Here is a 27,120-nt window from a genome sequence, read left to right on the forward strand (position 1 = left end):
GTACCTTTGCCAATTTTATTGACAAAAAGGGGGAGAATTAATATGTAGTTCACACTACAAATACATATGGTTTTCGGATCATTGTGTTAGGGGGAGTGGTTTTCATGTGAGATGGAGTATTGACTAAGGGGGGGTGATACATATCACCATAGTATTATTGTTGAAGTTGTGACACAATTGGACTTTGACACTGTATAATAATACTATGACACTGTATAGCAATGATCGAGACCGATGCTTTCTCATTGTTATAGCTACGGATCTTCAACAATGATGATGCTAAACTTACAACCTTTGGGATCATTGGAGTACTTGGAAGTGACGAAGATTTCGAGGAATGTTGAAGATTAGACATGTGGAATAGGAACTACTAAAGTTTCATTATATTTTTTGTATTCCATATGTATTGATAGTTTTGTCACTAAAATTGACAAAGGGGGGGATTGTTAGAGCACTGCTCGGTCAAAATCGCATGCGTTGCTATCTCAAGCATGTTTGTCAATGTTAGTGATCAAAACTATAAGTCTTGTTTTCTAGTCTATTATAGCTAAGTCTCGGACTAGCATAGTAAGTGTAATTGAGCTCAAGGACTTCATGGCGATTCATAATACAAGTAGAAGATCTACTCAAGGAACCGGTGGAACTTCTCGGCAAAAAGGTATGTGGAGACTTGAACTTATCTATCACTCAAAAGTCTATCTATTTTATCTCCTACTCTTTGAGAAAAAATTCGTATGCTATATATATAGACTTGATCATACATATTTGGTATTTCGAGCCGAGTATACCTCGCCTATCTATATCTCGAAATATGTGTTGGTAAGCTTTTAGCTTCGACCAAGTTTATCTTTACCTAGTGACGAAAGTCATGAATGTTTCAATCACTTTGAAAATTGCTTTGACGAGAAATAGTGTAACAACTATATAACGTCCTCTAAGAATGTTTCAATGATTGGAATGAGAGTTTAGATTATATAACCAATGGATTCCTTGAACCGAAGTTTTCGAACTTTGTTGATCAAGAGAACCAGAAGTATGGCAAGTGCCAAGTCCGCGAACTCAATCCACGAACTGCCGAAGTTCTCAAACCCGAGAATTTTTGCTGGAGTTGACAAACTACTTGCGTGAGCCAAGTCCGCGAACCGGTGTAGTTCTCGAACCCGAGAATTTCTGCTGGAGTTTGTAAACTCTATCCGGTGTCTTAAGTCCGCGAACCTAGTCTTCGAACTTGAGAAGGTTATATATCTAAAGATGATTTCTGAACTTAATCTTAAAAGATTACGGAACGCATTTGCAAACCGTGGCTATTAAAGTTCATGAACCGATTCGAGTGAATCAAATCATCTTTGTTTCAATTGTGTCTTGTGTAGTTACATAAGATTTCCTTGCAATTGAACAACTCTCTTAACTAGTTCATTTGAGTCAATTGAACTAGTTATGGTGAAGAAGAACATGGTTGGTATGAAACGCTCATATGGTTAACCTCTTTGGGTAGACTATTGTTTAACTTGTGTTGGTGATAAAATGGTTTAATAGTTTAGGATCAGTAGTGGGTCGCGTATGCTTGCGAGGTTCGATTTGGAAACTTACATCACGTTTGCATTTGTTCTTTTGATTCTGACTCATGATCTGAAATCACTTGATCCCTCTGGATCTGGATCTGTATTTGTTTTTCGAGTCAGTGACTCGAAAATATGTGAACCGGTGGTTTGGTCCTATGAATCAGGACCATTTTAATCCCTGACTCAATCGGGTCTGGATCAAAATTGTATTTGAGTCAGGTCGTGAATCAGGTTTGACTCAAACTAGAAAAAACTAACAATCCAACATACTCGTGTCGAGTCAAGGAACGAATCAGCAAAAAACTTTCAAGCGGACTAATCTGAATTCTGAACCAATGGGAAAATAGAATGCCCCGCACCAAGATTTATTGGATATCATATATTATTGGTTGTTACTAAGTGTATTGATCAGAAAAACCAAACTTGGAGCAAAAAATGCCAAAGTAATCAAAGCTTGTTGATAAGCTTTCGACTTCCTTCAGTAGTGGTTATAAGATACTAACATTCCAAATGAGGAACGTGATTAAAAGCTCATCAGTTGCTTATGCGATACATAACTACATCAATTTGGCTTGAAAATAGTGAGATATAAGTAACCAAGATATGACTCATAACTCACTATGTCTAAGAAAGCATTATGGTTCAAGTATCCACGATCACCCTTTTATAACAGGATGTTATACGCATTTACACGTCTCCATGGCTAACTTTGTACTATTAATATATGCAACTACGTTCAGTTTGGCCATGCAATTATATCAGAAAACTACAACATACCAACTCTTCGGCTATATATATGTATGGAGGTTGAACTAGTTTTTCATAGTTCAAAGTTGAAGTTATGGGTACAAAGATTTGGTCACACAGTTATTTGTGTTTTCTTCTTAAGATTGTTGTCTTAAGTGCTTTGTTTAGGATTTGCTTGGCATATAATGACAGTGAAAGCAAACTTTCAGCATTCTTTGTATTTGGAGATTCTTTAGTTGATCCTGGAAACAATAACAGACTTAATAACATTGCAAAATATAATGTCTGGCCGAACGGAATCGATTTTCCAGGCGGGATACCTACTGGACGATACACTAACGGAAGAACTGCTGTTGATTTTTTAGGTGAGTTTCCTGATAAATCCGACTAACTCACTGTGTTTGAGATGATTATTCTAATCGCACATTCTTAGAAGCTGTTTTTATTTTTTTGTAGCTCAAGGTTTGGGTTTCAAGAATTTCATTCCAGCTTACAATAATCCAGCTACTGCCGGGGAAATTGTTTTTCATGGTGTCAATTATGCATCTGGTGGTAGTGGAATTCTTGATAAGTCTGGTTACATCTTTGTAAGTAAATCTTACTCCGGTTGCTATTGCCAATCATTTCTCGGAAAATTTCATATTAATCGGATCATTTTATTTCGTCGAAATATGCATAGGGACAACGAATTTGTATGAATGATCAACTCGCTAACTTCGCGAAAACAAGGCAGTACATAATCTCCAGTATTGGTGCTGATGCGGCTACGGAGCTGTTCTCGAATGCTATTTTCGCAGTTGGTATGGGTGCAAATGATTTTCTTGTCAACTACTACACTCCAGTTCTTTCAATACTTGAACAGACGTTAATTGCTCCAGAAGAATTTGTAGATGCAATGATCTCCGAATATAGACCTCAACTAACAGTAAGTAAAAAATTACCTCAAAATTTTACTTTTTTACCTTCTTTTTTTACCCTTCAATCTTGTGTGTTTAAATGCCTAAATTTTTTGTACGTAGAAATTGTATGAAATGGGTGCAAGAAAGTTTGTCATTGAAAATGTTCCACCCATTGGTTGCGTCCCATTAGAGAGAGACTTGAACCATCTATGGGTAGGGGATTCCTGCGTCACGTCCATGAACGATGCAGCGATGTTATTCAACGCGAAACTGAAAACATTAATGTCGGAATTGAACTCAAATCTTGCGGGATCAAAATTTGTTTACGCGGATCTCTACTACATTGCTTCGGATATCATTGAAAATTATCAGTCTTACGGCTTAGAGAACTATAACTCTGCGTGTTGCCGTCAACTAGGCCGATACGGAGGACTGGGTTTGTGCGGTCCAACAGCGAAAGTTTGTTCAGACAGGTCGAAATATTTTTTCTGGGATGCAGTTCATCCTACTGAGGCTGTCAACTTAATCGTTTCTAAACGGTTGCTTGATGGCGATTCGAAAGACATTTACCCGATAAATATTCGCCAACTATGTACTGATACTGATATTGGTCTTTGAAACTCTTCAAAATGGCTGATATAATGTTACTAAATTTATGTCTGTTAAACTTGCTTATAAATTTAGAGTTAAAACTTCAGACAAATATTCTTTAAATCTAGCAGCAGCAGATTCAGACAAACAAATACATAGCACCATTGACCGGCCAAGAGATTCATTACTATCCGGCAAGAACACACAAACTTGTGGCGTTGGAGTTAGATCGATAGGTCCTGCGTAAATGGGCAAACCCCATCCAAAATCTGCAGATTCATACATGCCAAACCTGGTCCATTGTGTAATCATTAACTTACCAGCAAATTCAAGTCTTTGTGGTCTATCTACTTCAATATAATCGATTGTTGATCTTAAATACTCTTCGGTTACGCCTTTTCTAGCTTCGCGAACCAATTGAGTTGTTTCCGGTAAGTCTCCATTTATGACCTGCGAAACAGTGGCTGTAGAACAAGCTAAACATACCACGTTACCGTAAAACCCATCTTTTAATGACGGATTAATAAGCTTCGGTCGAGCATTGACAGAAAATGTAAGCCTTAGTTCATAATCTAATGGTTTTACATCAAGTGCTCTGACCCAAGATCTCCAGACATGAGCTGCCATTGCGTCGAAAGCTGTACAACCTTGCCCATCAGTTGGCTGAGCTAAGCTTTTAATGAGCGTCTGATACTCATCTGAAATGCGGTAGCACTTCTGAACGGCTTTCGTCTGCCACAGTGTCTTTGTAAGGCTTGAGCTGTCGTCTATTTTTGTGAACTCAACATGCCGGAACTGTACTTTTGGTGGATCTCTAGGCCGAAAAAACTCGCGATCCCAACATGGTGCAGGATCAGTCACAAGGGAGCCTGACCGCGCTGTGGCGGCCCATGCACTGACAAACTGCATTGCTCCGAGACCATCACAAAGGCAGTGGCAAAGGCGTAAACCGAGGCTAAATCCGCCGCACTTAAATCTAGTAACTTGAGCAATTACCAGTGGCATATCGATAACCTTATATGCTTCTTCATAAGGATATCTGAAAATCAAAGGAATCCATGCAGGATTTGGCACTGTCAGGTTTCCTAAATCTGACATTTCCATCTCCGAAGAAGCTTCAACGAAAAGCGCACCTTGTTTCGGTCCAAAAAACACCTCCAGTTTTCCATTTTGAGTCTCTCTAAGTCTCCCGGAAAATGGGTAATAAGGGACTAACACTTTGGCTAGAGCATCACGCAAGATTTTGGGTTCAAACTTTCGACCAGAAGAACTCTGATTGTTTGCTTCGAAAAAGTATAACGTCGGAGTGAAAACCCGTGCTCCAATCATGTCATCGAGATTGGATAGATAAAGACAGTCGCCATGAGCTGCAGGAATTGGCGATTCTGGTTCCACTGTATGGAAATGATCATGTCTTACAGGGATATTTAGGTGAGGGAATTGAAGCTCTTGAATCCATGAAGCCATGGGAGTGAGATATAGAAGAGAGAACCGAGAGTCTAAAGAGTGGAAACTGCTGTAATTTATAGTGGGAAATTTTATTCCATGACATGACATAAATTTATGACGTGACATGCAAAGTTTCATTTCATGGGTAGAGGAGGTTTGGTATGAAGCAGTTGATAGTGAATGCACACATGAAATTCAGTCTATGATTTTTCATTAGATTTTATAACTTTCAATGTTCTTTGTGCTTGTGTCATTTTTAATCTTAATTTCTTTAGGGGGTGTTTATAAATATACATACTATTTTATAAGGGGGTATAATGTTTTAAATATATTAAAGGATGATATTAGAAATTATGCAGTTGTGTTAGTCTTTATTTTGGCAATATAGCTTTCGTTTTAATACTAAGAACTTGTTTGTTTGCAGCTGACTCGAAGTCTGAATCTGAGTCAACTCCTGACTCGGACCGAGTCAGCAGTCAGACCGTTTGTTTTCCATTTTGAGTCAGATCTGACTCGACCTCTGATTCAGACATAACCTTTGACTCGGACTCATTTGAGTTAGGTAACAAAATATTCCTGACTCATGGGACCAAACCACTGACTCACTTATTTCCGAGTCAGATGAGTCAGATCTGACTCAAAACAAACATATCGACTCAGATACAGATGAGTCAGGTGATTTCACTCAGATCCAGATGATTCAGATCGTCAGGAGTAAACAAACATGGTGTAACACTAAGTGGATGAGCTGACAAGAAACACAGAGAAAGAAAGAAAGAAAGAAAGAAAGAATGGCAGCAGCAACTGCTCTTCTCTGTCAACCTCCATCTATCTCTAAAATCCTTACAAATCCATTGAATTCCAGGTAAATTCTCTTGCATTCCATCTCTAACTCTCTCTTTTCTAACTCTCTCTTGCTCTCTAACTCATTTTCTTATCTTCAACAGACCCCAGAGCACTAGTTTTATGAACCAGAAACTATGTCAAAATCCAGAGAAATCCAATAAAATTTCTTGTAATTATTCAAAACCCACCTCAGAAAATGCATTTCCAATGCTAAATTCTGTGGAAACAACTCATTTGGGTAAAAGGGAATTAATGCTGTTTGGACTTTCTTCTTCAGTATCTATGTTCTTATCAACTCCGGGTATAAGCTAAACAGAACAAACCATTTTAAAATTACTATGAAATTTCATGAAAAATGTCTGAAATTTGGATATTTCTTTGTGATTTTGCAATATTTAGGTTCAAATGCTGCTGTTGAGGTGGAGAAAGAGAAAATGGCTTTATTTGTTGATGATATAAATGCTTATTCATTTATGTACCCTCTTGAATTGCCATCAAAGAAGTTTGTCTTCAAATGGTAAGTTAATTTTAGAATCAATTTGTTAAGTTCATCCTGGCATAGGCTATGAATTTGACTAGTTCTCATGAATCTAAGGTTTACCTTGAAAGGGTCAGTGTGGGGACTGGAACCACTGACCTCAAATACGAGAGTAGTACCCTGACCAAACTGGCTTCCCAGCTGGTTTATAATCTAAGTTAGTCCAGTTTGATACTATTTGGAACAATCTTATTGACAAATGTGTCTCTTCACTGCACTACCTTTAACTCATATTGCGCATTTTGGTCTAACACCACTGGGCAGTCCTTTTTCGGTATGGCAAACATAAGGTTGTTGCACTATGGAGAAGTTATGAATGAATTAGATGTATCTGAAAACTGACTTTGTTCGTCTAATTGAAGGGTGGAATCCAGAAAGCCCGAGCGTTATTCATCAGCTGCACCACTATCTCGTATGTTTTATTATCCAAACCATTTCTAAGATAAGATAGCGGTCTTCATGAGGACTTCTAATAGAATTTTCCTCTTGGTGTTGTTATTAAACAGCTGATGCGAAGATGCGAATTGTATCTGAGCGCGTTGACATAATTGATAACCTTATCATTTCTGTTTCGGTAACTACGCTGAACCCTTATAAAGCAGAAACAATAGTGATCCTCTATTTCATGATTTGTGAATTTGACGCTCTTTGGTTCAGATAGGTCCTCCGAATTCTCAGTTCATAGCATCTGCAGACAAGAAAGAATGGAATGCAAAAGATGTTGCTGATTCTGTTTTGTCGTACAAATCTGCACTGGTAATTGGATGTTTTGGCCTTCCCCAGTAGTCAATTAAATTCATTGATATTTTGTTTGTCATTGTCACTTGATGCTTGAACTCACATGCATAAACTGTGCAGCGAGTAACCTCAGCAGAGCGCAAGGCAGAGAGTCAACTTCTTGAGACTCGTACAAGCCAAGTAAATTCCTACTCTCCTTGTTTTGACCTGTTCATTTTAGAAGTCCTATGTGCTCTGCCAAGGATAACTTTCTTTGGTCTTATTTTTCGCTTTTAGTTAAGAAGATACTATTGTCTTCGATGCGTTGTTACAACACCATGATACCAACTTAGCCTAGAAGATGTACTTCTTTTGTACACAAATTCAAAAGCTTGACCATGTCTAGTTTTGCCTGACAGATTGACGGTGAACCTTATTGGTACTATGAATACCTTGTCCGGAAATCACCAACAAATTCTGTAAGTTTTTTCACAGTCAACAAACTTGTCAGTGTTTTCTTGTCGAATGATCACCAATTATCCTTGTGGATGAATTGCAGGTTCAAGAATCAAACATATTCCGGCGCTATGCTGCTGTAACTGCAGAACGAGATGGTAAGACATTATAGCATCAAATTGTGTAAAATATTCTGTTCCTTGCGATTATGGTATACCATAAAGATTTTCATGATTTCCTGTAGGTTTTTTGTATTCATTGAACACTTCCACTCTTGATAAGAAGTGGGATATGGTAAGTCCCGTCCGCCTCCACTAACTAAATTGAATCGACTCATTCAGAAAGATCTATGTTCTTAAATATTGTATCTGACAAAGAAATGTTTTTCTTTCATTCTCATTGTGTTGCAGATGGGACCTGTTTTAGAGAAAACGGTTTCCTCATTCCGCCTTCTTCCTCCAACTGATAACTACGTTTCTCCAGGGCAAGATCCTTGGAGATTCTGGTGACTGCAGTAGACAGTTTCCTGCAACAATTTTCAATTTTCTCTTTTGAATTGTAGAGTTCAAGGCTGGCGACCAGTATCATTCACTTCACAATGCGCACTTTTGTAGCATCAGTGATTAGAAAGAGATTTTTGTTTTAAGCTTTCTGATGTTCATTCTGTAGATTTAACATAAAACAATTTTACATTGTAAAATCCTCATTGTAAAAGAGTTCCAAGAAAAATTGTTTCTACACTGTTATTGTGCATTCTGCATGCCTGACATCACAACTACCATAACAAACCTTGCTGCATTCTATTTTATGAATGACCTAAAAGGCTAAAACCAAACCATAAGATAATATCGAACTATTCTTGGAGTGCAACAAAAATCTAATGAACAGCGTTCATTATAAAGAAAGAATTGATTGAATTGATTTTAAGAGCTTACAGATGCAGACAAGCTCGGTATGTACTGAGCAAAAGAATGTTCTACTACTATTACTATTACTTTTACCACTAGAGTAACTTGGATACTTTTCATATTTACAGCATCTAACTTTACAATTAAAATGATTAACTGAACAAGATGTATGTTCTGTAAGTCCATAATGTACACGAGATTGACTGAGCACTTGCAGGACCCAAATCCCCAAAATGTTTCGGGCCATTCCTTTCCTGGTGAAAAATGTGAGTTGCTTCCAACTTTACCAGACAGATGATCTGGATCAGTTCTGCGATGTAGCTGAATACTCAAACAGGAGGCGTTTGGATGGAGCAGACTGAAGGAGCACACGTAGACGACTTGTAAGCTGATATGTTAACGTCCATTGAGTTGCCATTTCCGAGTCCTTGATTTGTCTCACCATTGAGGCCTAACAATTCCAATAGGAAAAAGGGAAATCAATGAGCAAGAAAAGTTTAACCACCATAGCTGCATGCACATCCGAGTATGGAGTCTGCTCAGTAATCAGAGAAGTAGTCTAGTAGATTTGTAAACCATATGTGACGAACATGCCTATATCAGAGAACTCGGTTTAGCTTTCAGGTGTGTGAATGGCCATTAACTCTAAAACCTAAGCTTTTAGTAAGGCATTGACTTCTAGGGCTAATGATTATTGTTTACGAGATGATCACCACGCGAAATGGAAGATAAGCTAATGTGATGGAAGATGACATCAAAAAGAACATGAGGCCTCTGTGAAGCTAAACTAACCTGGAGTCGTTTCCCAAGATGGATCTCAACTTCAGCACCAGAAAACATATTATTCGCAAGTGATTTGAGAGGATCCCCAGTGGGATTAAGAGAAAGCAAACTAGGAATCTGAGGGGCATATGCTAGCCTCCACCGAGCCTGCCCAAATTCTCCCTTTCCTTCTATCCTCGGCATCAATGTCTCAAGTGTTGCAGTTGCGAGTTTTTTGAATGCAAGCTTACCATCACCTTCCAAGATAGACTCTGCCAATTGGCTCTCAAAGACTCTAGCAGCCTGCAGGTAGATGAAAATACAGAATCTTAGCCGAATGTTTTTGGCTAGGTCCATGCAACCACTCATAAGAATAATAAACACAATAAAACTATGATAAGATTGAAAAAAAGATGACGGTAGAAAACAAGTGAAGAAGCTTCAGCAGCTAAAATTTCAGCTGCAAAAGCTTCCATAACTGATCAAGGATTAACCATATTTAAATAATGGGATGAAGTTAACAATAACCATATATGCTGCAAAAAACAAGGATTGGGCCCTAAAGGTAGTGGCAGTACCTCGGTAGGTGAGAGGACATCTTGTTCAACGGAGCGTGTTGAGGTCACCACTAAATTATCCTGCCAATTACTAGCTCGGCCTTGAATCCGCAATTGCCATTCAGACCCGACTAGAGCAAAATCTAGTATGGGATCTAGCCCAAGATCAGGCTCGAACTTAGCTATATTTACATGCTCTTTTTTTAACCTCATCTGGATTTGAACAGGAAATAAGCAGAGTCAACATAATATTGAATACAGAGAACAATCTAAATTTTAAGTCAAGTTACAAGAGATAAAAGATGATAACCTCACCTGGGTAGCCACGAGATTCACATCACCATTATCGAATGTTAAAATTCCTTTTGGCTTTATGCCTTTGGGATGAGCCACACCATTTAGCTCAACTTCTCCACTGGCAGCAAAGTTGAGAATTAATGGATACACTATTCTCAACTCAGGCCCAAGGACCAGCTTTAGGTCAGTAAGACGGATATCAAATCTTGGCTTGCCATTTGCTTGCTCCATTTTCTCTTCATCTTCAACTTGTTCACCTGAAAACCCCAAGTAAGCATGTGAGGCCTCTATGGATTGGGCAAGACTTCAGCTAATTATTCTGCCTATAATCATATCTTCTAGTGGCATTCACGAAAACACAAAAACGCCTAACAAAGAAGCTAGAACAATATACTACTAATGGTGTAAGCAACGCCATTCGACTGCTTTTGATTCTGTGCAAACAAGAAGTGTCGGTGTACCCTAAAGCTGTAGGCGCTAGATAACTTGGTGATAGTTCTAGTTAGTTACAGTTTCAGTGTAACCAGAAATGGATAGACAGTACTGTTTCTTAAGCGTTCTTGTTCATTTCAGTTCTTCACTATCTGTATGCTTGTACTTCCTACTGTTTGATTCCGGTTCCATAGGATATCAACATATCAAGAACTGAGTAGTCTTAATAGTAATATTTCCTATTCCTAGAGAATCCTCTACTTATATGTAGAACCAAAACTGGGAAATCGGTTCTACCCGAGTTCACAGGTAAACAAGTACCACGGGACACCTCAGAGGAACCAGATAAAGTTTGAATATTTTAACATAATGAATGTGTGTAACCTTACACGTACTAAAATATAGTCAAAGCAAAAGCCTAGTATATACAGCACCTGAAGGAGGAGGGGATTTGGCCTGTGAAGCAGCAGGTTCCAAACTGAAGAATCGTGAAACATATCCAGAAGCAGTCATTCGACTCTGTCCTCCTGTAGAAAGGCTTGACTGATTTGAATTCAACCTATTAATGGCAGCAGTTCCGCTACCCTTGTCATGGGGGAGATATGTTTCTCCATGGCTCAATTTCACCATTCCACAAATGTTTGGTTGCAATATGGAACCAGATACTTGCATCTGACTGTCGACCTGGCAACTGTTAAGTTAAGTAATGTACTGTAAGTTTGCTTCCGTGGAACTAAGGAAAAACGTTGAAGCCCTAATTTATGTGAAATTCAAATTTCTCATGGATAGCATAGAATACCTTAGAATATTTTTTGCCAATACTTCAAGAACCTCGCATTTCAGATCAATTTTATCACTGGGTAAGGCTTCACTCGTTCTTAGAGGAAGGTTCCCTTTAACAAGCAGCTTACCCCTTCTGCTAACTCTACCTTCCAGAGAACTGATACATAACTTATTTGAATTCACGTGCACAGTACCCCCGAAGTTTGTTAATGGCTTTCGGAGCACTGGTGACAATACGGATGCCCTGTGAAATGACGCAGATCCATCTAGAACTGGTTGTTCAATTGTACCTCTAACCTATTGATTTAGAAGTTCAAATCTTAGTCGGGAACAAATCTTTCAATTCCTTCATGATCTATTAAAAATTCAAGAAATGGAAGTTCAAAATATACTTCCAAGAAACCTAAATACCTGGATCATAATGTCAGCATTGCCATGAAGCCACTTGGCATGAGGGCATAAGGCTGTTAACAACATCATACCCCCATCCTTAATATCTGCATCAACCCTAACTTCTCCTGCATCTAATATGTTCCAGTTTAACCCTTTAAGACTTTCAGCTAATTGAATATCCCAACCTTCTGATGATTTTTTTTCACTAATTTCATCAACTGACTCTTTCTCCTTTGCCCATCCTGGTGTCCATATTGCTCCTTTATCAATTTCTTTATCTTCTTCCTCTAACATGTTACTTTGGATAGAAGTTATAGGGATACTTCCTTGGACATGAACGTGACCGCTTTGGATAACAGGTTCAATGTTGGCTTTGAAGAGAAAACGACTGGTGGAGGTTAGGGAAGCAACGACTTCAGCTCTTCCAAGATCAATGCCCCCAATAGCACCATCAAGTAATCTCACTTGAACATCACATTCCGGTTTCGCAATACTTCCTCTCAGATCCCCTTCCATATGTAATATACCCTTAATGGGTGTTATTAGTTGCCGCAATGAATGCAAGGCATCCGTGGCAGAAGATTCAATGACTTGCACAAGTGTAGGGACCAGACCGACGGGGAAATTTAAAACAGCAAAGTGAAGGTTTGATTTTGGCCCAAGCAAAGTCCCATCAGCATGAACGGTGGCATTATCTCTTTGGATGAACATTTTCTCAAGGCGAAGACCATCATTGTTGCTGTAAGCACCTACAGCCAAAACTTTCTGGGTTTTGTAGGTTCCCCATTCCCAATCCTCCCCACTGAAGTCAAAATCGGCCTGAAAAAACATGGCTTAGTCAGTTTATCCAAAAACGGGCAAGTCATTAACTAAGAAGTCTTAATTATGGGGATTAAACATGACAAGTTGAATACCCATCTTTTTTCCTACAATGATTTTACCTAATGTTGTCCTTCCAATCTTTTTTATTTAAATAAAAATTTTGGGAAAATAAGAAAGTACATTTCAATACCTATAACACCTGAAGATAATGATCAAAACCTTGTCCCAAACACAACGGCTGATTTATTAAAAAGAAAGAGAAGAAACTGAAAAGCACCTACTTTCATAAAGAAAAAATAGGTCTACATATATAATAGGAAAGCCTGCCACAGTTCCTAAACAGATTTTCAGAGTACAAGAATTCAAATTGGTTGCCGAGTCTGACCACAACGAGCTAAAATAGTCAAGCTTAATGAGAACATTCTTTATTGACTAACGTTTATCCAGACCTCACCAATTGCAATTTCTGCTATGTAAGATGAAAACTATACTCTGGCGTCTTATATCCACCAGCCTCCAAAGTAAAGAAAATGATTTCTTATATTAAATACTGAAATCAAGTTCTCAAGGAATTCTTTTAACTGAACCAAATGAATGTATAACACACATGGGGATGGTTCCCTTAAGGCTTACCATCGTGTCTCCATTGCCTCCACCACTAGCATCAAGACAACCACGCCAATGGCCGTTTAATTCAGCCAAGCCTGGAAGGCTTATATCTTCGAGAATAACCTCATCCAATGGAGCATGATCTATGCGTACAAGCTGAAAAGTCACTGAACTACTTAGATATTGTAAAGAACAAACAGCAAAGCCATGATTAATAAAAGGTTACATTGAATAAAATTATCATGTCTACTAATATTTACAATATTCCCAGGCAATATGTTCATGACATATCCCATGCTGATAAGGATATAAAACCAAGGTGCACACAGCAACCATTACATACACAGAAACTGCAGTGAGTGCATTTTGGTCTAAAAAGTACCTCAAGCAAGTCACGGAGACTCCCTGCGTTTAATCCCACCGACTGCAAATTGCGAATGAAGAAGTCCTGCAGTTGATTTAACAACAAAAAGAATCAGGACTAAAGAGAGAGAGGAGTAACCACAACAGAAGCCCAAAATAGAGAAATTATACACCACAAATTATCAAGACAACCCCAAGAAAAGGCTGGATTAGGGTCTCCAACATATCATTCTATACCAGTGCATGCTCAGATACGCAGTATGGGTTAAAGAATAAAGTACATGTTTTGGTATGTGGTAAGTTAGCTTAAGAGTATCCCTTAAGCTAGGGGTATACCAATCGAATACTCTTATTCATTTCAACAGAACAAAATTCATAAAATCTTATTATACCTGAAAGAAATCCCACTAACAGCAAACAACACTACTGAATGTTGTTCACAAGTCCAAAAGCTAGATATAAAAGAAAACAGAAAGAGATGAGAAACTAAGAAACCAAGTGTCATAAAATATTACATTGTCTTGTAACTTAAATCAAAAATAGGAGACTTCAATTTTTGTGTAAAATCGCTATGCGAACGGTTCCTGAAAGGATACACCAGTAGTGGAACTTGGTTCACTGGGGGATGAGAGTTAACGGCCAAAGGATGCATTGAAGAAGTCCAAAACAATGCTAACTATACAAAAGTAGTTAATACTTCCTTCTAAATAGTCAAGACTGGGAGGTGGCTAAACAATATATTTTGGCAAAGTGTCAATGAAGTCAAATTCAAGTTCCCAGCACTGAAGTTCTAAGACAATGGAAGGTGGCTTGGTCAAAGGAACATATTAAGCATGAGTCACACAGTTTTATGCCAACTCTTATGAAGAAAACAAGCAAACCAAACTTCGGCAGGTTATAGAATAATAGAACCCTTTTGATGGCATATTCAAATTTACCCAGTTTGCTAGAGAATGGTCGAGTATTGCAGGTACATTGTTAGATCACATCAGGGCTTCCAGGAAATTGAGTTCTCAAATCTCAGTGTCCAATTTGTGTATATAGCACAATGCACAAGTAGGAAAACTACAATTACTTGACAAGATAATGTCTGCACATTAACAAGTAAGCCAATTACTACCTTTGATCTAGAGAGAACAGCAGGGTCTGTACTCCGAGAAAGAAGTCGGGCAAGTGGAAGCATCTCAGACGCTTCAGCTCCAGGAACTTCTAGTCTCATCCGCCACCTTCCCATTGAAGATATTACACTACCCAGATGCCCTGCCATAGCCCTTTCCCACAGGCCACTTCTCTCCTTTCCAGTAGGGTGACGATCCCGTCCAGGCAATACATATTCTCCTTGGAGCTCATATCGACTATTGGCTTGTTCCAAAACAGTCTTTTCAATGGTAATCTGAGCAGCAGACAATAAGAAATAAGAATTCAATAAACACATTGAAAAATGGACGAGACATTTAGCGGAATCAAAAGTCTGTTATTTAAGTTCCATTCCTACAAATGTTTTTTTGTTTCTAGGTCCTCTAATAAGCTTGCCCTTTCTATAGTGAAGTGGCCAACGGGTGAGGCGCATCATCTCTTTCGCTTTAAGCTCCTCACAGTCTGTTAAAACTTAAAAGTGAAGTTCTCAGCTATTTACAAAATGACACTAGCCCAAGTATGTATGGCGACAGACTACTTTGTTTGTTCATTTTTTCAAATTTACGAAACTTCCTTTCATCCACAAAAAGTAGTAGTCCAAAGATTTGAGATGGTAATTCTTTCAAACACAAATATTTCAATTTGAAGTTGAAAATGTGTTCCTAACATCCACTAAACACTAAAGATGGTAATTCTTTCAAACACAAGTCTATAAATTTCGACAGTCCAACCTTGCAAGAAAAACAGTAAGAAACTAAAAACTAAGGTGACGCTCAGGCTTTTTATCTAAGTTATTGGAACTGCTTACAGCAAAAGAGACTTAGAACAGTTTTAGTTAGAATAAAGCTACTCACAACATCTCCACTCCACCGAGCAGCCACATCAAAGGCTTCACCGAGTAAACCACTAAATTTTGGGCGAAGTACAGATAACATTCCATGACCCCTCCTTTTCTGAAAATTAAGCTGGATTTCGGCCTGAAAGTGAGCAGTGTTAATATCGTCATAATTATGATTTCATGTTTGAAAGACTAGTGATGAACAATAATGACACATAAGCCTGCAGACACCAAATATTTGAAGGGATAGGGATTGAACTGTTGTAGCCTTCATAATGCGTCAAACATCATCTTTGATAAGAGGGTTATGGTAAACCAGGTATATAGGCTCTCGTATAAAAATGCAAAGACTACAAAGTGTGAAGCTGTAGAAATTTTTTGGTGAGCGTTAACTCAAAATGACTGTTCCTCAGGGACTGTCTCTCCTCGGGTACGATTAAAAGCATCAGAGCCACAACACAATATCATCCTTCTTTATTAACAAATGCTCTTCCTTAGTATTTCTTAAATGTCGCACATCTTTTAGATACATACAAACTAATTCTTTGAACATATAGACCATTCTCCACCTCTATTATGCACAGTTTTTTGTTTTTTTTCACACCATCTTGCATGATTAACATTTCAATCCCTGGAAAAATTTATACTTCATTGGCTCCTTGGCATGAGAAAACCTACCAACCTGACGTGATCAATCACAGAGAACGGATACCACACCTTTTTACTTAAATATGCATCAGCGATTGTTAACCAGAAGTATGCAGCATATTATTTCTGGTGCCTTAACCCTGGCGAATATGCAGCAGTACACATACGAATTGAGAGGAAGAATACTTATAAATGCAATAGAAAATGTTGTGTGTATATTAAAGCTGTAATCCACCCTCAAACTGAGATGTCTTTCATAAGTGGCTGTTATGACAACAATGATTGCTTAAATCATTTCAGCATCAAAGGTCATTGAGCTTTTTCTATCTCAAGGATATGCAAGTATGTTTTGAGTAGAAAATAATTAGGGTTTCTGATGTGAGAACAGCATTGAATCTGTACGAAGGATATGGATGAAATGTTGAGATATATAAATTAAGACTTCTGTGTGACCATATGACAGAAAAGCTTAAGTAATTACGACCAAGTTTAGGCTGTTCACCTGTCCAGGCCCTATGTGAGACTAATACCAGAATCTTAAGGCTGTACATGATTCACTAGGCTGACTCGACCTTATACGGGCGGATAAAACAAAAATAACAAAGCAAACTCTTAAGAATTCAAACTAATAAGCTACAGACTAAATGAGAATAACAAGGGTGCCTTGCAGAAAAAAAAAAATATTAGCACGAACTACAGATACAACAAACTATTTCTCACCCTTTGTATTGTTCCTCTTAGTGAAGCCAGCTCCAGCTCATCAAGCGGTAAATGTTTCACCTACAACATTACAGCGTGAGAAACAAGTGAACAGCATAACCGAAACTACTCAAAAAAACTAAGACCACTAGTGGAATGAAGTTAGGTACCTCAACATTAGCTGAATATTGAGGTTGATAGCAGACATTGGCTTTAAGTTGACCCTTTTGAATAGCAAGGGACAACATTGTTCCTTTTTGCAAGTTCTCTTCCTTAGATGTAGTGAGTAAAGGACCAACAATCTCCACTGCCAAGCTCTCGTCAGGCCTCCCTGTGGCATCCAACTGCAAATAAGAAAACAAACATAATAGACAATGAGATTTCGGTTAATGTGGAGTATCGCAAGAAATATGCTGAGCAAATAGTTGGATATGATTCGTGAGGAAAGTCTATACAAGCAACTCTAATGTGAAGGATACAGCTCTTATGTTAAATTAGTTCTGACTGTATAGAGGAAATATTCAAAGGGTGATCTAGTCGTTGGGTTGGCCATTGCAAAAATTTATGCTACATAGAAGTCTCAAATGCCAAGCTAGGAACTTTGTGAGTCCTAAATTAGGAAGTTCTCTGATAACTCAGATTGACCAGAAAAAAGAAAATGACTGACTAAATCCATAGTGGAAACTATTCTAGAAATTCTCACTAGCAAGTAGAGGTTCGTTAAGAAAATCTGCAATATAGTAACATATGCATTTTTCATGGTCGTAACTCGTACCTTAATCTTTTCATGTGATATGCTCAAGGATCCAACCAATTGAGGTGCTATCATCAGCTGATTTAGCTTGATACCGGAGATGGAAACCTCCCCAACAAGACCAGTTTCCTCTGCATCGTCCATCATCTGAGTGCTTGTATTCTCATCACTTGCTGCCAGTTTAGTATTAGAAACACAGATGGGGACAACCTTTCCTTGAAATTTGATCCTTCCAGTAGCTTTCAAATTCATAGGCCTTGGAGAATCAAAAGTATAAGAGGACATCAAGCTGAAGAACTCAAAGCCACGCATACGGAAGTCCAGTTCAACTCCCTCAATAGTCAAGGGTACATCACTCTTAAAATCATCAGGTTTTCTGTCTAACCGGCTTTCTTCGGGGTAAGATGTTTGAACTTTCGTATATAAGTCGAAAGCAACTGATGACGAATTGACAGTAATGTGTTCATGGGAAATAATAATATCTCCACGTGCATCAGTGAAGGATCCTTCTGCTTTTGGGGCAGCCCACTTGATATCAAATCTCCTGGCATATCAAGTGTAGAATGTTAAGCCCGTTAAACTGAAGAAAACATCTAAAATTAAAATGGAAAAAATACGAGAAAGGATGAGAGAGATAGTCACGTCATAACTTTAAAAGAATCATAAATTGTCACATAGAACGAATCTTACGGTCTCAAAAGCGCCCCAGAAAGTTTGGTTTCTCCTTTTAGTTCCCCTATCTTGAGAGGCATCAGCTGAATTTCACCTGGTACATATCGATGCATAACTTTATCGAACGACAAATTTCCAGAAAAGTTCACGTCCATTGCCGTGTCATCGACTTCACCCTGAGCAAATGAAGATATCAGGAATATATATTACTTAATTTGACTTTTAGTCAGCCGAAAGGGTAACTGAACTGGAGGGAAGGAGGGGTGGGAGCGAGATTATCTTTTCACACAATGGCACTTCAAGGACACCAAGCAAAGAAGATAAAGAACCACGACATGTAGCAGAATTAGGCATTACCTCCGGACAGATCCATGCATTTCCAGCACCTCTAATTTCACCACCATCCAAAAGGGTGGCTCTGATTCCGTACAAGTCAGCAACCTGTAACCAGACAATAAGAATTTTTAAAATAATAAACTGGGGAGAGAGAGAGAGAGAGAGAGAGAGAGAGAGAGAGAGAGAGAAGAGAGAGAGAGAGTTACACAGTTATCGGTATTGAAAGTGAAATTTGCTGACACATATGTCAATGGAATACGGTCAAATGCTGCCACAGCACCAGCCTCTTTACTCCTCATCATAGCCTCAGATGCCTCGGATGATGGGAAGTCAGGAGCTGAGTAGTTTGTTTTTCTCGAAACAATCCCACTCCCCACAAATACAGGAGCATCTAAGGGGCCTTGGCAATTAAAGACCGCAGTTACTGAGCCTGCCAACTGCAGTAAACGTGATGGTAAATGAAATATACACAGATAGATAATTCATTCAGCTTGCTGTATCTATAAATTCTTTATACGATAGAGAGAACGATGGGTCATACAAAATGAAAGTTACTCCTGCCCGTGATAAGAATTTCTCAAGCAACTGTAGCAAGCTCAAGAAACATGGTCATCCACATGTATCCCAATAACAAGCATTTAACCATTTGTACAGGAATGTCAGAAGATATTAGCTCTTAACGCATGAAACAGCACGAGCAAATGGAAGATGGTCTGCTTAGAGTTTTATGTAGTAAATGTTCATTCACCAAACAATTGGCAGGTATATGTGACTTATCTAGGGACCAGAGTTATCATCATGAGAAGGTCAGGCACCAGAAAAAGGTAAACATACCGGAAACAACAAAGGCTTCATCTTGAAGGTCTTCATAAGAGCATTAACTTCAACGCTAGGGACCTGATAATCAGAACAGGAAAAAAATTGCATGTCAGATGAGCTCTGCTCTGACAAGAACATATAACGAAGAAATGATTCTCCATACATTGTAAGTTTCAGAGAGAAAATGTCCTCAGAAAATTTAAGAACACAAGTCCTGCTTCTAGACCAAGAGGCGGGATTAGGACTTTAAGAACATGAGAGGAAATTGGGTCATTATGTACTACTTTTAAACAAAAGAAAGTCAGTAATTTCAGATTCCAATATGACACTCATGAAAAGTTTACAAGCAATACCTGACACATAAGATGAAACTCTCCATCGTCAGGATTAATTCCAAAATCTCCAGAAGCTTCCACAGGAACAGCGCCAAACCAACCCCTAGCATTGTGTAGAAATATTCGCTGACCACGAAAACATAAAATTGCTGCTAATTCCTGCACATAACCAAGTAAAGTTGTTTATAAGTAAATTCAAGTCTCTACTTGGATAAGATATCAACAAAAACAAGCACTTATGCTTTCCTCACTTCAGTTGAATCTGCAACCTGCAAAAAAAAAAAAAAAAAAAAAGAAAAGAAAAGGGAAAGACTAAGAGGAAGGGGGAGAAGTACATATTTCGTGTATCCTATATGCTTTATTAAGACAGATGAGAGGGACTGCGCAATTATCAAATTCGTGTATCGTATATGCTTTATTAAGACAGATGAGAGGGACTGAGCAATTATCAAAGGTGGCCACCATAAAAAAGGGGAAGTAGAACAACTATCAAAGGTGGCCATCATATAAAAGTGAAAATAGTTGGCCAAGACTCGTCATCTTTAGAAGAACCATTGATCATAGGATCAGATAGGAAAGGTAAAAGAAGGGAGGACATGTAATACAACTTGCAGAGTTATCTCAAATTTACTCCACAGGTAGCTGAGAATCGTTTCAGTAGATCTCAAGGTCTTTACAAGTCGTTTGACTCATCAGTGCAGTGATCACATAACATTTAACATCTGTAGAACATCGAGATTCAAAACTCGTGATACATATCAATCATGCTTCGGTTGAATCAGATGAAGTACACAAATGACATCTAAATCAACACTGTTATAGAGTTTTTAACAACGTCAGTTTTTCATCAACAAATGCTCAAATAATATATGAACACCAACCTACATCAACACTGTTATAGAGTTTTTCATCAACAAATGCTGAAATATAATATGAACATCAACTGCTTCAAAAATAGAAATCCAGGGGGTAAAGAAAATAGAATGAGAGTTAGAACTTACTGAAAAACATGAAGGAGCATCGAAAATCTGAAATCCCAGCCCCTTCACGTCAAGCTGACCATGAATATTGGGAAAAGTCTCCCCTCTTGACATGCAAACGTGAACCTGTGTAAATTTTAGACAACTGAAGTTCAAGTAACAAAACCGTGGGGAACAAACAGTACGCATTTAAGTCAGACAACAAACAACCCTTATTACAGAAAGTATTTTATGATCCAAGAAAACTTGGGTCCCAGAAATTGCCAACATCTTGCACTATCACTTTTTTTACCATAATACAAGTCATTAACTCAAGAAATGATGGCACTGAAAGGATGAAATATACTCATAGTAATATACATAACAAACTACCCACCTAAGCCTTGTAGACAAGATAAGAGATCACAAGCACTAATGGTAACCATCTAAATACATAGAAATTCATAGATCTGATATCACTAAGAGTCTAACACAGTAGTGTTTCGGGTTTGCTCCACCTTACCCCAACTACCCTTCTGGAGTGTTCTATTATTACCCTATTTCACCCTTAAAACTCTATTTGTAAGATTGTCATCCGTCGTAATGATGGAACAGGCGTTCCGTGATGGACACATAATTAGGATGATTTTTATGTTGTTGTTTCAGGTGGCCAAAATGACTTGGAAAGCATAATCAAGGCGCTAGCTATCAAACTAATTTTCCAGTATACACTCAAATTAAAAACCATCAAGGAAAAAAGAAACGAAAAGAAAAGAAAAATTATTATAGACATGGGGAACGGCTTTAGGATTGCCTACCTAGCCTGGTTTGTTATTTCAAACAAACACCAGGATTCATTCCTGCACAGTCACATTCCAGAAGCCAAATAATCACTAGCTTAATGTTGGATTAGTGACATGATGACACCGATGACTACACAGGAATACAGATTTAAAATAACTTTTATGGAAACTAATTGAGTTGGATTGAAGTTGGAGAAGCACCTCACCACTAGCTCTTCCTTCAGACCACGTGATTGGAATATCTAAAAGTCTTTCAAAAAGCTGCAAATAAATAGAAAACCTAGAAGTTAACACCAAACAATCTATTCCATTGCAAACTTTTTAACTTTAATACTAAAACCCAACAACTTCGACCTCTTAGAAATTACTTTTTTCCAAGAAAGTTGATAAAAGACCAAGACATCAGTAAGTACCTTACCGGAACAAATAGGTCTGCGATCTTCAAATTGACATGCCATTTATCTTCAACGGTGTCAACAAACACGTTTACAGCCAGAGACCCACCATCTTCGGATGTTGTAACTGATCTCCACTCCTTACAGTTCCCACTCACCTGTACATGCACACGACCATAGTGATTCTGAAATTTCACATGTCCGCTGGCATTCTCCATCTCCCTATCAACGAATGTAGAAAATCACACATTAGATAAATAGGCAGTTACATCAGTATTACATACAGAATCAGAAGATCACATTAAATAGATTAAAGTAAAGACCATATCCAGATCAGCCGGAAGTATTCTATGATCCTTAACCTTCGTGTATTTCAAAAAAAAAAACCTCACTCATCCAAAAGAAAAAGAAAGACCCCTCCAAGAGGTGCCAAAAATCCAGAAATAGGTATACACATTATAACCCGCTGCTCCAAATTTAAGGACCAATGGAGCCGGATGCATTAACACCAAAGATAACATGTAAACTGGAGTAAACAGTACTGCACAACCTAAGATATTGCAACAGGAGTCTCCTCCAAGCTGTTATCATGTTGGTATTATTGAAGCCGTAGGCACTTTTCTAAGTCAACAAAAACAAAAATACTAGACCATACTAGAAACATTTGTAGTTGCAGTTATCTCACCTAGGCTCGCGGTCCCCATATCCTAGTAGCATTAGTGTTCCTCCTGAAAAATGGACAGAATCCAGCGTAATTGGAAGCATCTTCTCAATGCCCACAGGCTGGATCTCTTCTACTCCTTCAGTAAGCTCGGCAACAAGGTCATCAAGTTTTAGATTCACACATGACTTCAGCTTCTGCATTTGACATCCTAAATAACTAGATGATAGTTCTCCAAAATCCTTCGAAAAGGAGGGAAATCCTGATTTCAGGCTCAAGGGCCAAATGGGAACCCAACGGTTTGTCAATACCCAGGGGCCAAGCTTTACAGAACTTGCGGCCAGGAATGAATATCTGTTGTGGCCGTCGGATCTTTCTTCAACAGACCCCAGTTTCTGCAAACCTTTGGACCTGATTCTAGAGTTGAAATGACTATCCTCATTGTCAAATATTCTCGGCACCCCATCAGTTACATCATAACTAGGTGTTTTCTCTGCTTCGGCAGAAGTGCTACTCCCAGGGATATGTTCATTAGATGATTTTAATGTACTGTGTTTTCCAATACTTAGAGATGGGTCAGTTGTACAGCTGAGATTATCAGTTTGGGCCTTATTTGTTGTATCACTAGTATTGCTTGCATAACCATGATCATCCTGCATATTTTTAAATAAACCGTTCTTTCCATCCGGTTTAGAAAACTCAGCAGTTATTCCAGAGTTTCCTGACTTGCTATGTTTTTCCATCTTCGTGACAACTGGTTCATGCTCATTTGCTGTCTTTTTGTTTGAATCACTTGCATCCCCACCTTTCGACACAATTGCTTCAAGTTCGACAGCATCCCTGCTTCCAGATGAAGGTGCTCCTCCCAACTGAGAAGGGTCACTGGATTTCCTACCATCTATACCCTGGAAATGTGCAACTGCAGCTACAGCACTATGCTCAAGATTTCTTTTTTTAGCTAAAAAACAAGCCTTGGAGATATCTTTCTGATGACCCTTCCTTTTGAATCTGCGCCTTAAAGGAGCGGCTATGATTCGAGACCATAATTTGAGCCCCGACCCAGGTAGTTCAACTCCAAGTGATTTTTCCAAATCCCCATGTTTCAAGCTATACTCAACACCTGGATCCATGGAATTATGATCCCTCCTATGCAACCGTTCATCCACGCAAAAAAATGAATTCGAGCTTGTCATATCATCAAATTGAACAACACCCTCCTTGGAAACCTCACCAGCTGACGAACCAGAAGCATGTTCCGGAACAATATACCCCATCTGTGCAGCTTCCTTCGCTGCAGTTTTCCTTTCAGAGGCCCAACTAACAGCGGCTCCCTCTCTAGCAATTCTCCTGGTTTTGGTCCGATAATCAATCCCTTCTTCAGCTGAAGAGTGCCTATTGAACACACCATCTGACGAGGGGATCCCTAACCAAGTAAAATCTTCCTTCTGTACAACCAATATATTCGGCCGCGACAAAACTGCGTCAATCACAATCTTCCCTTTCCTAAGACTATCAAATGGACGAACACGAATTTTAATAGTAGGCACTTCACCACAGGAGAACTCTTCATGATGCGGTCCAATCGAACAAGATTCCAACGTAATACCCAAAGGTGAAATCCTCTTCACCTTACCAAAATCAATCTTACGTTCAAGATACTCACTCAGCACTAGACATACAGAAGGCAATAACTTGGCTTCAACTACACTCTTAGCTTTTAACTGACCATACCATACCAACGTTCCAATAGCAGAAATCACCGCAACAAAAATAGAACATCTAATCAAAACCAACCCTTCATTCCATAACGGAACTAATGATTTAACTAGAGCTTTACTTCGTGAGAATCGTTCTTCTATACAGTTCATTTTCAACCTATCCCTCAATTTCTCCCCTGATATAAACTTATTATAGTTTCCCCAACCAAAATGTGAAAACAAAGGCCCTTGTCCTTGCCCTTTACCATGACCCTTGTTGTCATGGTCTTGCTTTGCACATTTATACTTAGGGAAAGAAGAAGACCTAGTTCCTGTCTTACCTCCAAATGATGAATTCTTGTTGGTTTTTCCATTCAAGGTGAACCCTAAAAATGGAGTGTGCAAATATTTGGTGCTCATTATATTTGGGGACCGAGAAAATGATTCTCAGACCCCTAAATTCACACAAATTATATGAGTTGGGATAGTAATTTCATACCTTTAGTTAATGAATCCACCATTCTGAACCCTAAATCTGTAAGATATATATTTGGGGAATTTCTGAAGAGAATAACTGATTCTAGGGATTGCTTGCTTGCTTGGCTCTCTCTACTCTTCTTTTTCTCTTTTTCTTCTTTCGAAGTACTACAGAGAGGGAGACGGAGAGAAATATTTTTGTTTTGTTTAAATGGCTTCTTTGAGAAATATAAGGATCCGAAAAATTTGCCGAAAGTATGCGTTATCTGGTTCGTAGTGTACCCAGTGAAAGAGTCCAATTTGCGGACTAGTCATGCTACTGACACAGTGACACTAGTCTAGTTCTAGTAGGGAAGCATCCATGGGCCGCTATAACCAGTGAGCACCGGGATAACTTTGAGGTGTGATGGGGGATCTCGTGAACTTGAGTTTGGTTTTGGATAACTTGGAGCGTTTACGCGACATTTCAATTTAGCTTGTTGAAGAGGATATAGACTTGTTTGCTTCGTGCAACTTAGATTTCGGTAATTTTATTTTGTTATCCGAAGAGATGGGTACTTGGAGCAAGTCTGATGGCCGGTGGAAGAACTTTATTTTCTAAGTATTGATGTCATCGTAATACGGTGGTAAAGTCGTTGAGTAATGATGATATTAATGATTTGAGTTTGAAACTCGTCAATACCAACTTCTTTATCGAGCTGGAAAGAAAAGTTACATGTCACCTCCCACCATTTGAAATATATCATAGAAATGCAAGTCTTTCCAAAACGTGAACAAGATTGATGCTCAATGTCGAGAGGATTGTCGTTTTATCTTTGGCCCACGAGATCAACTGACACAAAAGGACAGTCCTATTTGTAAACAATATCAACCATAAGATTGAGCATCAATCCTTTTAACTTCGAGAGTCATTTCATTGAACCTTGGAATATGGCTTGGTAAAAGTATGGATGATACCAACTTGGAAGCCATTAGATATGACATTCCATATTTTTTCCGAACGTAGAATAGCTTGGATTCCATTACTAGACATGCCCTTACAAAACACAAGGACCTTGACCTTTCTGCTTCATCACTAGACATGCCCTTACAAAACACAAAGACTGTGACCTTTCTGCTTTATTCCACAAGAAATGTTGATCTAAAGGAGTGTTGATTCACGTGCGTGACTCTAGAAGTCGAAGGCGCATGGATACTAAGGAAATTAAGTAGCTAGGGGTAGTCTACTTGGTCTCAACTATATGAAGTTGGCATTAGATTTTGTATAGCAGCTTAATTCTGAGAGTATACAAAACTGGACTAAGTCCCGGGGTTTTTCTACATTTGCGGTTTCCTCGTTTACAAAATCTTGTATTGTGTTATTTACTTTACTTCTGCATTATAATTGTTTTTATATTATAATAAAGTAAATACACTTGTGTTGTTGTGCGTTAATCATAATCACTTGATATTGATCATATGGTGTATCGGTTTAAAACTGTACATATTATCAAGTGAACACTTTGTCGTTGTATTGTCTCGATCTCGTATCCATAGACGATTACACAAAGTGTATACCATAGTTGTTGTATTGTCTCGACTTTGTTCATAGACAATCACACTTGGTAAAGGACTTATAGGTTGATATTCGAAAGGTTATGGTGTATTTGGGTACCTTCATCTTTTCAATTGGTATCAGAGCAGGCTAACACGAAAAGATCTAACAATATGTGTTTGGTGCGATCCAACCTATAAGAATTGAATCTATGGCTGATTCAGATAGCGTACTATCAAGAATAAAAGTTCTACAACACAATTTATTTGGTGTAGAATCAAGTTGTTATGTGTTATTTAAGATGTTAAAAGAACGAGTTGAACAAAACTAGTCATTGGCTGAAAATATTACCAATATCTTGGTTGATAAAGGACTAGTCAAGCAACCGTTGAAACTTCACAAAAAGGAATCTCATCAAAGTTCAACTCTATAAAACCAAATAATAAGGGATTTTACATAGAATATCTTCAAAAAACGTGTAAAGTTTTCAAACAGAGAATTTGTTGTGCAAAAGAACTGATTAAACATGTTGAACAATTGTTTGGTATAATCAAAAAATTTTCCAAACCACAGGAAAGAACTCCTAATGGTGTTTCTAAAAAACGAAGTGTAAATTATGTCCATA

General features: G+C 38.3%; 4 protein-coding genes across 4 annotated transcripts; 2 read left to right on the plus strand and 2 right to left on the minus strand.

The window, feature by feature from the left end:
* The first annotated feature begins 2,402 nt into the window (after positions 1-2,402).
* LOC113293442 (GDSL esterase/lipase At4g16230-like) lies at positions 2,403-3,911 on the plus strand. The gene is made up of 4 exons (XM_026542077.1): positions 2,403-2,674; positions 2,766-2,896; positions 2,989-3,234; positions 3,329-3,911. Exons 1-4 carry the CDS (start codon positions 2,404-2,406, stop codon positions 3,824-3,826), a joined length of 1,146 nt encoding a protein of 381 aa, XP_026397862.1. The 5' UTR covers position 2,403; the 3' UTR covers positions 3,827-3,911.
* LOC113293440 (omega-hydroxypalmitate O-feruloyl transferase-like) lies at positions 3,879-5,266 on the minus strand. The gene has a single exon (XM_026542076.1). The coding sequence runs from the start codon at positions 5,264-5,266 to the stop codon at positions 3,881-3,883; it is 1,386 nt and encodes a 461-aa protein (XP_026397861.1). The 3' UTR covers positions 3,879-3,880.
* Positions 5,267-6,009: 743 nt separating this feature from the next.
* Positions 6,010-8,542, plus strand: LOC113299733 (psbP domain-containing protein 5, chloroplastic-like). Its single transcript, XM_026548808.1, has 11 exons — positions 6,010-6,113; positions 6,196-6,395; positions 6,494-6,611; positions 6,995-7,044; positions 7,139-7,206; positions 7,290-7,388; positions 7,491-7,550; positions 7,769-7,828; positions 7,909-7,963; positions 8,050-8,099; positions 8,216-8,542. The coding sequence occupies exons 1-11, from the start codon at positions 6,040-6,042 to the stop codon at positions 8,312-8,314; spliced, it is 933 nt and encodes a 310-aa protein (XP_026404593.1). The 5' UTR covers positions 6,010-6,039; the 3' UTR covers positions 8,315-8,542.
* Positions 8,543-8,699: 157 nt separating this feature from the next.
* Positions 8,700-25,143, minus strand: LOC113299732. Its single transcript, XM_026548807.1, has 23 exons — positions 22,812-25,143; positions 22,150-22,348; positions 21,933-21,992; positions 20,971-21,075; positions 19,988-20,128; positions 19,650-19,712; positions 19,022-19,252; positions 18,837-18,920; positions 18,498-18,655; positions 17,829-18,351; positions 17,224-17,397; positions 17,075-17,134; positions 15,723-15,845; positions 14,852-15,124; positions 13,751-13,816; positions 13,393-13,524; positions 11,956-12,756; positions 11,561-11,841; positions 11,196-11,452; positions 10,348-10,586; positions 10,054-10,245; positions 9,506-9,778; positions 8,700-9,164 (listed from the first exon to the last, which is right to left on the minus strand). Exons 1-23 carry the CDS (start codon positions 24,902-24,904, stop codon positions 9,018-9,020), a joined length of 6,675 nt encoding a protein of 2,224 aa, XP_026404592.1. The 5' UTR covers positions 24,905-25,143; the 3' UTR covers positions 8,700-9,017.
* Positions 25,144-27,120: the final 1,977 nt, after the last annotated feature.

Source organism: Papaver somniferum, chromosome 7, assembly GCF_003573695.1.
Source record: "Papaver somniferum cultivar HN1 chromosome 7, ASM357369v1, whole genome shotgun sequence".
Classification (NCBI taxonomy): Eukaryota; Viridiplantae; Streptophyta; class Magnoliopsida; order Ranunculales; family Papaveraceae; genus Papaver; species Papaver somniferum.